We start from the raw sequence: 12,157 nt of genomic DNA, 5'->3' as shown, positions 1-12,157 counted from the left end.
AGGTAGAAAAGCACTATGCAAGTATAACCCATTTATCATTTATTTATCATTAGCCTGTGGAAAAAGTTAATGTTGATATTTACCTCAGAAGGCTGCAAATAGAAAAGAGGCATTCAATTTTTATTTAAATTGAATTTGATATGCCATTGATATTTTTTAATTATTATTATTATTATTTGAAACTGGATTTTGCATGTCACTATAAAGTTATATAAGCCTTGCTTGTTCAATATTCAATACAAAACTTGTTTGGGTCCCTATTAAAAGGTTAATTTGTTCAACCTTGGCCCGCGGCTTTGTTCAGTTTTAAATTTTGGCCCACTCTGTATTTGAGTTTGACACCCCTGCCTTAGGGGGGAAATTACGTATTGTAGGAAACGGAAGTTGTTGACTTTCGGCGCATGCGCAAACGGATCGCGCAGCTCCAAAAAAAAACATTAATGGTGACCAAGATGGCGAACTAAGCGGCTGTGTTTCCTGAATAAGTTGAACTTTTACGATTCAGCAGTTTTATAGATCCCCGAATATTTGTCTTTTCTAAAGCCAAATTAAACGGAAGTTGACTTTGGAGCGATGGAGTGTCATCTGGTTGAAGATTGAAGACGTGATAGAAGATGGACGACTACTGCTATGCTAAGATGGCGACGTCCGCTAAAAGAGAACATGAAAGAGAATCAACTTCCAGCAAAAAGACAGAAACTGCAGATAAAGGTGAGTGAGTGGAAGTTTCATTCTTCCAAAGCTATTTCAAGCCATGAAAAGAGCGTCGAGGAGAAATTTGCTGACTTTGTTGGAGAATGTAAAGAAAGAGCCGCCATGATTGTTAGCTTGAAGAAGGCAGTGGAGTTCACATCAGAGGAGATGAAAGAATGCAAAAGTCAAATGAAGAAAGTGGAAGAGCAAAACAACCTCTTGTGTAAAGAAAATAATGATTTTGGGGAAGAGTAAGAGATGTGCAGTGTGTGAAGAGAAGACATGTCTACATCAAGGTGCAGAGGATTGGAGGTAATAAAGAACAAGAATAATATGATTACTGGCAACTTTTGATTGGGAAGTTCTCCACAAGTGTCGCAGCTCATGAAGTCAAAGAAAGTTACGAAAGTAAATTCAAATCATTTGAATTTTAGTTTTATAAACAACCCAAAATATATTTTGGATCGTAGAATGTTAGATACTTCACAATATATTGTTTAAAAAAACGCACTTTTGTTAAACTGTAAAAAGTCCAAATCTCATTGTATATTCCTACAAGAAACTCATTCTTCAGGCGTGGACAGTTATTTCTGAGTAATTTAGGAGTTAGGACTTACTACAGTGTAGTACCTCGGTTTGTGTTCATCTGTTTTGTCGTGGAGCACAAGATAGTTTGACATGTCTGGGAATGCAACCAACAGATAATCCTTTAGGAAGTATAGGGATCAATTCTATTACATAATTAGATTGTTTTACCCAAATCTGACTTTAGCTGTAAAATCTAGACGCCTCGCGTACTCAGATAGCTTGCACACTGTTTGCTGCGTGGTAGACATATCGGTTTGGTTGACCACTACTTCATTCACTGGATGTAAACAGGTCAGAAAAAGTCACATCACTAAATACAAATACACACACTTGTAGTTTGTAATATCCCGACTTTTGACAGAAAAAATCCAGATTTTTTGACAAAAAAAACCCAGACTCTTTGACAGAAAAAATCCAGACATTTTGACTGAAAAAACCCAACATTTTGACAGAGAAAATCCAGATTTTTGACAGAAAAAATCCCAACATTTTGACAGAAAAAGTCCAGACTTTGTGTCAGGAAAAAATCCAGACTTTGTGTCAGAAAAAATCCCGACTTTTTGACAGAAAAAAATCAAATTTTTTGACTGAAAAAATCCAGATTTTTTACAGAGAAAAATCTCGATTTTTTGACAGAAAAAAATCCCGATTTTTTTGACAGAGAAAAATCCAAACATTTTTACAGAGAAAAATCTAGATTTTTTGACAGAAAAAAATCCCGACATTTTGACAGAAAAAATCCAGACTTTGTGTCAGAAAAAATCCAGATTTTTTGACAGAAAAAGCCCAGACTCTTTGACAGAAAAAATCCAGACATTTTGACAGAAAAAATCCAGACTTTGTGTCAGAAAAAATCCAGATTTTTTGACAGAAAAAGCCCAGACTCTTTGACAGAAAAAATCCAGACATTTTGACAGAAAAAAACCTAACATTTTGACAGAGAAAATACAGATTTTTGACAGAAAAAATCCCAACATTTTGACAGAAAAAGTCCAGACTTTGTGTCAGGAAAAAATCCAGACTTTGTGTCAGAAAAAATCCCGACTTTTTGACAGAGAGAAAAAAAACTTTGACAGAAAAAATCCTGAATTTTTTACAGAGAAACATCTAGAATTTTTGACAGGTAAAAATACAGACATTTTGACAGAAAAAAATCCAGATTTTTTGACAGAAAAAGCCCAGACTCTTTGACAGAAAAAATCCAGACATTTTGACAGAAAAAATCCAGACTTTGTGTCAGAAAAAATCCAGATTTTTTGACAGAAAAAGCCCAGACTCTTTGACAGAAAAAATCCAGACATTTTGACAGAAAAAAACCCAACATTTTGACAGAGAAAATACAGATTTTTGACAGAAAAAATCCCAACATTTTGACAGAAAAAGTCCAGACTTTGTGTCAGAAAAAATCCCGACTTTTTGACAGAAAAAAAAAAAAAATTTGACAGAAAAAATCCTGAATTTTTTACAGAGAAAAATCTAGATTTTTTGACAGAAAAAATCCCGACATTTTGACAGAAAAAAATCCAGATTTTGTGTCAGGAAAAAATCCCGACTTTGTGTCAGAAAAAATCCAGACTTTTTGACAGAAAAAAATCAAATTTTTTGACTGAAAAAATCCTGATTTTTTACAGAGAAAAATCTCTATTTTTTGACAGAAAAAAATCCCGATTTTTTTGACAGAGAAAAATCCAAACATTTTGACAGAAAAAAATCCCGACATTTTGACAGAAACAAATCCCGACATTTTGACAGAAAAAATCCAGACTTTGTGTCAGAAAAAGTCCCGGGTTTTTGACAGGAAAAAAAAAAGGACAAAAATAATATAATTACTGGCAACTTTTTGTTGGGAAGTTGAATTTTTTTGAATTATATTTATATAGCGCTTTTTTCTAGTGACTCAAAGCGCTTTTACACAGTGAGACCCAATATCTAAGTTACATTTAAACCAGTGTGGGTGGCACTGGGAGCAGGTGGGTAAAGTGTCTTGCCCAAGGACACAACGGTAGTGACTAGGATGGCGGAAGCGGGAATCAAACCTGGAACCCTCAAGTTGCTGGCACGGCCACGCTACCAACCGAGCTATACCGCCCCTCTCTCCTGGGCCGATAACACATTTCGCTTGACGATATATTGACCAACAAATTATTGCTGATAAACGATATTATTGCTATTATTTTTTTAGACCAAATTAACCGCGGATGTAATGACAATACATAATAATAATAATTCATGTAAATCCTTTCAAATGCAATAAACGTGTATTTCTCGTATATTTTAACATCGTAATTGAAATGTAAACTTTTAAATCTAGAAGTTAAAACAAACAAATAATAACAATAAAAATACTTTGTCTGTTAGCAAAGTGTTGCACTTGAATACAAATCACAATCAAAAGCAATACGATATATCAAGGAAGGGTTGTGGGGCCCCCTCAGATATCAACAAGCAAAACAATAAATTAAATGACTAATTAAAGTATCGAACAACAAAGTTTCACGTCAATATTGAACATTTAGGCAGAGGTAGTGTTGGACATTACTCAACTGACAATCAAGTGAGGACCTTTTTAAACAAAATTGCAAAGTAACAATATAAACATTACATATTCAAAACAAACTTAAGTCTGGCAGATTCCGAGTGAGGAACACCAACATGACTAATGTCTGTCAAACATTTGCAGCACTTTTACAAATGCCTGTTAAAATTTTTAAATACTTGCATTTTTGTTTTTATCTGTTACAAACTAAAATATATGTTGGATCTTTGAAAATTCGGCGTTCAAAGGCAAACTCCACTATTTTTGTAATGTTGTTTGTCATTCACAATACTCATGCTGTGGTATTGATAGGTGTTCAATGTAGTGAGTCCCCGGGACCAACAACTTGCACTGAGCCTAGTCTATAAAATCCGCTACACCTCCCTGATACCGAAGTACATGTCAAACTACTTCCTTAACGTAAATGACCGCCATAACCACAACACCAGGGGGAGCTCCACTAACCACGTTAAACCCAGATTCCGAACTAACAAAGGTCTTAACTCATTCTCTTTCTATGCCACAACAATGTGGAATGCGCTCCCAACAGGTATAAAAGAAAGGGCATCTCTATCCTCCTTCAAAACCGCAATAAAAGTTCACCTCCAGGCAGCTACAACCCTAAACTAACACCCTCCCCGGATTGCTAATAATCAAATGTAAACAATCAAATGCAGATACTTTTTCTTATGCCTTCTGATCTCTCTCTCTCTCTTCTCATCTGAACATGAACTAAATCAAATGAACTTTGTCAATCACTGTGCATCTTTTAGTGTATTTACTCACTGTATTAATTAGCACAAGGAAGGAAACCTAACTAACAAGGTGGAAAAGAAAAAACGGGATCTCATTGGAAGCGCGATGTATGAACAGACGTCATTTGGGCATAACTAAATGGCCGTTACGATTTAGTATAATTTTTTCATCACCACCACCACCACCGGATTCTGTTTTATTTAATTAATTATACAGGGTTTTTCTTTCGTTCAAAATTGTGTGGCGGCCGCCTTAAGTTAATTTTGTGCCGCCCCCCATCTTGCACTTACAGATGTAGCGACAAACTGTAGTTACTGACAGTGGTTTTCTGAAGTGTTTCTGAGCCCATGTGGTGATATCCTTTACACATTGATGCCTGAGGGATCGAAGGTCACAGGCATTCAATGTTACGTGCAGTTATTTCTCCAGATTGGGACTAATACATCCCCATACCATCACAGATGCTGGCTTTTGAACTTTGCGCCTATGATAATAGGTGCAAATCAACCCAATCATGGCACCCACCTGAAAATAACAGTCCGGATGGTTCTTTTCCTCTTTGGTCCGGAGGACACGACGTCCGCAGTTTCCAAAAACAATTTGAAATGTGGGCTCGTCAGACCACAGAACACTTTTCCACTTTGCATCGGTCCATCTTAGATGAGCTCAGGCCCAGCGAAGCCGGCGGCGTTTCTGGGTGTTGTTGATAAATAGCTTTCGCTTTGCATAGTAGAGTTTTAACTTGCACTTACAGATGTAGTGATGAACTGTAGTTACTGACAGTGGTTTTCTGAAGTGTTCCTGAGCCCATGTGGTGATATCCTTTACACACACTGATGTCACTTTTTGATGCGGTACCCCCTGAGGGATCGATGGTCACGGGCATGCCACTTACGTCTATGATCTGCGTTGGTCGTATTTTACGAATTAGAATGCATAAAAACAAAAAGAAAAACATATGTGTTCTTGTCTTACATACGAATTGTGAAGGATAAAAGTGCAGTTCCCCTTGAAAAAATATCCATCTGTTTTCTATGCTGCTTATCCTCACGAGGGTTACGGGTAACATGGATCCTATCCCAGCCGTATTTGGGCAAAGCGCAGGTTGCAGCCCAGACTGGTCGCCTGCCATTCGCAGCACTTCAAATATGTATGTTAAAAAAGTCCAAATTGTATCATATGATTCTACAAGAAACACAATCCTCAGACATGGACACGTATTTCTCAAATTCTTTGGACTCACTACAGTAGAACCTCGGTTTTAATCATAAATCGGTGTTAAAGATATTTTTGAAAACCACAATGTATATATAGAAAAAAAAGAAACTGTTTCCCTGTAAGAAATAATGTAAATCCTATTAAACCACTTCAGTCACCCAAAGATATTAATACATTTTATAGAAAATAATTCTAATTTTACATGTAGTGGTTACAACCCAACCATAAGTCAGTTATTTATTACCTATTTGTTTCATTGCTGTGATATTTTGTTCAGCAGCGTCAAATACTCAACTAACTAATCATGAGATGTCACACACACGACTGTTAAACTTTCACAAGGTTTAGTGTACATCTCTCCTAAAATGTTAGGTTTGGTTTGTAGTATCTGAAGGAGTGTTTTCTATTTTTCTGTGATTCTAGCTCCACTTGTCCTAGTCTAAGCCAAGTCATGTAAATATTGATCCATCATTTTGGCAAGGCACTAAAAGAATGACCATGTAACACTACACACACATACAGTACATAGAAGAAAGTAGGTAGCATGTTCAAGGAGAAACATCTCTTAGATCTTGTCTGAGCTAAAGTTTATTTGTGTCCTACAGACGTCCAGCAGCTGATTGATCATCCAGAAGAACCTCCCCCTCAGTCGCCAGGGAGGAGGTCCACTTTGAAGCAGGAGACTCCACAGCCACCCCACATTAAAAAGGAAGAGGAGGAACTCTGGATCACTCAGGAGGGAGAGTGTCTTCTTGGACGGGAGGAAGCTGATCTCACCAAGTTGCCACTGACTGTTGTCTCTGTGAAGACTGAAGATGATGAAGAGAAACCACAGCGAGACACGCTCTTAGCTCCACTATCAGATAGTGAGGCTGAAGACGGGGTTGAAGTAACTTTGAGCAGCGATACAGACCGTGAAGGTGATATGGGGACTCACACTGACAACAAACACTCTGAATGCTCTACAAATAAGAAAGGTAAAATGACTTTGAGCTGCTCAATTTGTGCTAAAATATTTAATAAAAAGAGCAATTTGACTGAACACATGAGAACACACACAGGAGAAAAACCATTTAACTGCTCAGTTTGTGGTAAAAGCTTTACTAAAAAGAGCAGTTTGGCCCCACACATGAGAACACACACAGGAGAAAAAACATGTATTTGTACAGTTTGTGGTAAAGGCTTTTCTCTAAAGTGCAATTTGACTCAACACATGAAAACACACACTGGAGAAAAAACATTTAGTTGTTCAGTTTGTGGTCATAGTTTTTTTCAAAACAGGCAATTGACTGAACACATGAGAACGCACACAGGAGAAAAACCGTTCAATTGTTCAGTTTGTGGCCAAAGTTTTTCTCAAAAGGGCAGTTTGATTGTACACATGAGAACACACACGGGAGAAAAACCATTCATTTGTTCCGTCTGCGGTAGAAGCTTTTCTCAAAAGACCAATTTGTCTGATCACATGAGAACACACACAGGCGAAAAACTATTTAATTGTTCAGTTTGCGGTAGAAGCTTTACTCGAAAGCAACATTTGACCGAACACATGAGAACACACTGTGGAGAGAAACGCTTTAGATGCTCAGTTTGCGGTGAAAGCTTTTTGGGCAGACCAAAGTTGACTCAACACATAATGAAACACAGAGGAGGAAAAACAAAAAAAAGAAGTCCGCTAAAAAGTGATGATCTGCTGTGTGTATGATACCAGACTCCCCCGTGAATTAGAACAGCAGTTACACAAATTTGGATTTGAACAACATGGCTGGTGTTTTCCTTACCTTCCTTTTGGATTACAGAAGTAAACATGAAATTGCATTTGTGTTGTGACAATGTTGTATCATAGTTTTGTACATGCACACAGTGTAAATTCAATTTTCAGAAAATCAGTTCGTCCGTAGAATAAAAGCTATTGGAGTCTATGTGCCTCAAGTTTTTTTTATATGGACTTTGATTCTTTCCCGACCTGCAACATACTTTGGAAAAAGCTGAAACCCACTTTAGGTTGTGAGTTATTTCTGGGGGAAACTTAGACTTTAACTTCATTTACTCTAATGAGACCTCAGGGCATTCAATCGATCGCAACTGGACTGTTTGGTTTGTCTTAGAAGACTTTTTGCCTTTCATTCGAGTAGGCTTCATCGGTTCATGCTCATAGACTCCCAATCCTCTCCTATGAGAAGAGTAGAGCAGTAACATCTCCAAGCAAGGATCCCAATCCTGTCAGCTGATGAGGAGAGATGCACCGTAATTCTCAACACAACTGACTACCAAAGCCAGTTTCTTACACTTCTCAAAGACTCTGGACCCAACAAGGGGGTACAAGAGGAGAATCATTGAGTACTTATAAACTCTACAAAAGTCAGAAGCCATCAAACATTGTATTACCGATTATACCCACAAGAAACCATCCCTGGCATTTATGGCCGTCCAAAAATACACAAAGAAGGGGCTCTCCTCAGACCCATTGTCAGCAGAATCAACTCTGTGACATACATAATTGCTAAGTATGTGGCCATCTCCATCGACTGGACAATGAAAATTTCAGTGGATGGCCAGAGGACAGGATTACAGTGGAACCCTTTTGAACAACTAGAAGACCTTGATTTTGCTGACAACCTGGCTCTGATCCCAGGAACACACACACACACATTCAAGGCAAGACCACCAGATTGCATGAACACAGTAAACAGATAGGCCTCAGGATGAACACTGGGAAGACCAAGGTCATGAGGCTCAACACCAAATCCTATCAACCTATCACAATCGAGGAGCACCCCCTGGAAGATGTGGTCGACTTTGTCTACCTGGGAAGCAACATCAGCACAGATGGAGGAGCTGATAAAGATCTCGAGCTGCGCATCAGCAAAGCAAGACATGCCTTTGGAACTCTCCGACCTGTATGGCTCTCTTCCCAGCTCTCCAGAAACACCAAAATCAGAATCTTCAATATAAATGTAAAATCTGTCTTTCTTTATGGCTGTGAAACCTGGAAAACCACCAAATCAATCATCCATAAACTACAGGTGTTTATTAACAACTGTCTCAGGTACGTACTGAGGATTTGGTGGCCCAAGATATCCAATGTAGACCTGTGGAGACGCATGAACCAAGAGCATATTCAAAATGAAATCAAAAGCAGAAAGTGGGGATGGATCGGCCATACACTTAGGAAGGATCCGAGAAACCTAGCAAGACAAGCCCTGGACTATAACCCTCAAGGCAAGAGGAAGCCAGGGAGACCAAAACTCAACTGGAGGCGGTCCACTCTTGATGAACTGACCAAGATTGGGATCTCCTGGCAAGAAGCGAAGACCATCGCCCTATGCTCCCAAGGGGGCCAAGAGGATTAAAGAAGTATGTGGCCAACATCTTAGCACCTTTGGTTGGCAAAACTCCACATCATGTCCAAAACTCAATTTACTTTGTAGCGAAGATCAGAGATCTAAAACTGGACAAAAAAGAAACTATGATTTTATTCGACGTCACCTCCCTGTTCACCTGTACTCCAACCCAGGATGCAGTAGAGACCGTGAGGCAACTTCTACCAGGTGATCACACCTTACAGGATAGATCCACACTAAACCTAGAACAGATTTGCCTTTTGCTGGAACTTTGCCTGAACACTGCATACTTTCAATTCATGGGAACGTTTTACCGACAAAAACATGGTTGTGCCATGGGACCAAGAGTAGCAAACCTTTACATGGAGGACATGGAAAAGAGAGCTCTGAGCTCTTTTAAGGGAACAGCACCAAGTCATTGGTACAGATATGTGGATGACACATGGGTGAAAATCAGAAACCAAGAGGTGCAAGCCTTAACTGAGCACAATAACTCAGTGGACAAAAACATCAAGTTCACATGTGAGGATGTCAAAGACAGTAAGTTGCCTTTTTTGGACTGTGATGTCCACTTTGGAGAAAACAGGGGCCTCCATGTCGGGTTTTACCGAAAACCCACACATACCATTCAATACCTACTTTTTGACTCACACCACCCACTGGAACCCAAACTGGGCGTTATCAGAACCCAGTTTTGAACTGATAATGTTCCTTCCAGCTCACAGGCCAAAGAGAAAGAGCACAGGCATTTGAGGGAAGCCCTGTGGTTATACCAGCTGGTCATTTCTGAAAAGTGCATCCAGTTCCAGAAATAACAAAAACAGAGTGGAAAAAAGGTGACAGATGCAAAAAATGTTGCCATTCCACATGTATCAGGTCTACCTGAGAAACTCCGAATACTTTTTAACCAACACAACATCCCAGTACACTTCAAACCAGGCAACACCCTGAGACAGACTAGTGTATCCTAAAGACCGGACACTCCACACCTACAAAAACAAACTGGTGTATGCTATGCAGTGTGATGATCAATGCACTGATTCATATATTGGGGAAACAAAACAACCACTAAGCCGACGCATGACACAGCATAGACGGGCAAACTCTTCAGGCCAAGACTCAGCTGTCTACCTGCACCTCTGGGAGAAACAACACTTCTTCGAGAACAAAAATGTACAAATTCTGGACATGGAGGACGGATGGTACGAAAGAGGAGTGAGGGAAGCCATTTATGTCAAGGTTGAAAAAACGGTTTATCCCTGAACAGAGGAGGTGGTCTGCGACACCACCTTTCTCTCACATACAACACTGTCCTTTCAACCATTTCTAAGAGACTCTTCAATTTAGCCTCCAACAAATAACAAGAGTTAGAAACATTCTGGTCACAGATGCTCCTTTGTGCCATTTGTTTACAACTGAATGGAATGCTAACGTGGGTGATTCCGACTATTTTGGACTGGTAGTAGTCGATCCACAGAGATCATTCTGCCACACAATACCTCAATGCTAACGAGGGGGAATTACACTTCAACGACTGCCGTTGGCTTTGAAAGTTAGGATTGCTCGTTTCTCACTACGATAGGGCGAAACCATCTTCACCCAGGCACACCCGCCTGGTTTTGGAGTATAAATACTTGGGATTTTGACACCAGCCGCTAGACTAGATCTGACCGATGTAAGTCTATGAGCATGAACTGATGAAGCCTACTGAGGTAATGGCACCAGCCACTTGACTAAATTTGACCAACTTGTCTTTGAGCATGAATTTATGAATCCTACTCGGATGAGAGGCAAAACGTCTTCTAAGACAAACCAAACAGTCCAGTTGAATGCCTTGAGATTACAATGAGCTGGATGGATGAGAATATCCATAGACATGCCCCTAAGGCAGTGCTTTCAAACATGTTCTGTTATATCTGGCTTTATATTCGGCTCTGTGGTGGAAAACTTTCTAACTATGGAATGTCTGAAATAAAGTTATACCAATTTAATTTTTTTTAATTTGGTTTATTTGGTACAAAAGTGTCAGACAACATACAGAGTGCATAGCAGTCTGCAAATGTCTGGTCAAGAGTAAATCAATGACACATTTATTTAATTTCAATAGTTAAGTTTAGTTAGGTTTAATTTCAATAGTTAGTTAGGATTTCCTGACTTTGCTGAGTTTGACAGATGAATTAAATTCATGAAGCTGCCGCACAGGTTCAGGAAATAAATGATTTGTGAAAGAGTTTAACTGTGAAACATTTAAATTGTCCAAATATATGAAATGTTAGTTTGATACATTTACCAATTAACTAAATTGTAAAATAATTAATTAAATAGTTAGGTGGTGAATATAATTTACAATAAGTTATTTCACGACACATTTAAATACACAATTATTTATTTAAAATTGTATTGATCAATGACACATTTAGGTAATTATTTTAAGATGTATTTATTTCTGTCCCATTTGACCCTTTGTAGAAAGTGTCCCCACATCAAAAAACAACACACTAAAAATGAAAACAGTTTTTTTTATCCATAACATTGTCCATAAGAGTCTCTTTATTTTCTATAAATAATTGTTAAATGGTTGTTACCACAAACTCGTGTGTGTGTGTGCGCACGTGTGTGTTTGTGTTTCAGCAAATGTATTATTGATATCACAAATATTTCCTATCTGACTTGATTAGCAGTTATCATATTATGCCATATTATATTTTATCATATTATATCATTGTATCTCATATTATATCATATATTATTTTTAATATCATATATAATATGTATTCTTAATTCTATTCTATTCTATTACATTACATTTGTGGGAACCTAAGTAATAATAATAACAATGGATTAGATTTATATACAACTTAATATTTGGTTAAAGGTGATTTATGTTTATTCTGGAACAGTGATTACGCACATTATCTGTGTGTGTAAAATATTTCCTTTAAATAAAACATTTCCTTAGGTAAAATACATCCTTAATATATACAATCCTTATATATATTATAGGTTTGAAAAATGGCTGGAT

At 38.1% G+C, this 12,157-nt stretch overlaps 1 protein-coding gene across 1 annotated transcript; it reads left to right on the top strand.

Annotated features, from left to right (window-relative positions):
- The first annotated feature begins 428 nt into the window (after nt 1–428).
- On the top strand, nt 429–7,703 carry LOC133632527 (zinc finger protein OZF-like). Its single transcript, XM_062024995.1, has 2 exons — nt 429–711; nt 6,397–7,703. The coding sequence occupies exons 1-2, from the start codon at nt 615–617 to the stop codon at nt 7,494–7,496; spliced, it is 1,197 nt and encodes a 398-aa protein (XP_061880979.1). The 5' UTR covers nt 429–614; the 3' UTR covers nt 7,497–7,703.
- Nucleotides 7,704–12,157: the final 4,454 nt, after the last annotated feature.

Source organism: Entelurus aequoreus, linkage group LG17 (assembly GCF_033978785.1).
Source record: "Entelurus aequoreus isolate RoL-2023_Sb linkage group LG17, RoL_Eaeq_v1.1, whole genome shotgun sequence".
Lineage (NCBI taxonomy): Eukaryota > Metazoa > Chordata > Actinopteri > Syngnathiformes > Syngnathidae > Entelurus > Entelurus aequoreus.
Note: the sequence above shows the minus strand (reverse complement) of the source record. Positions and strands in the feature narration are given on the sequence as shown.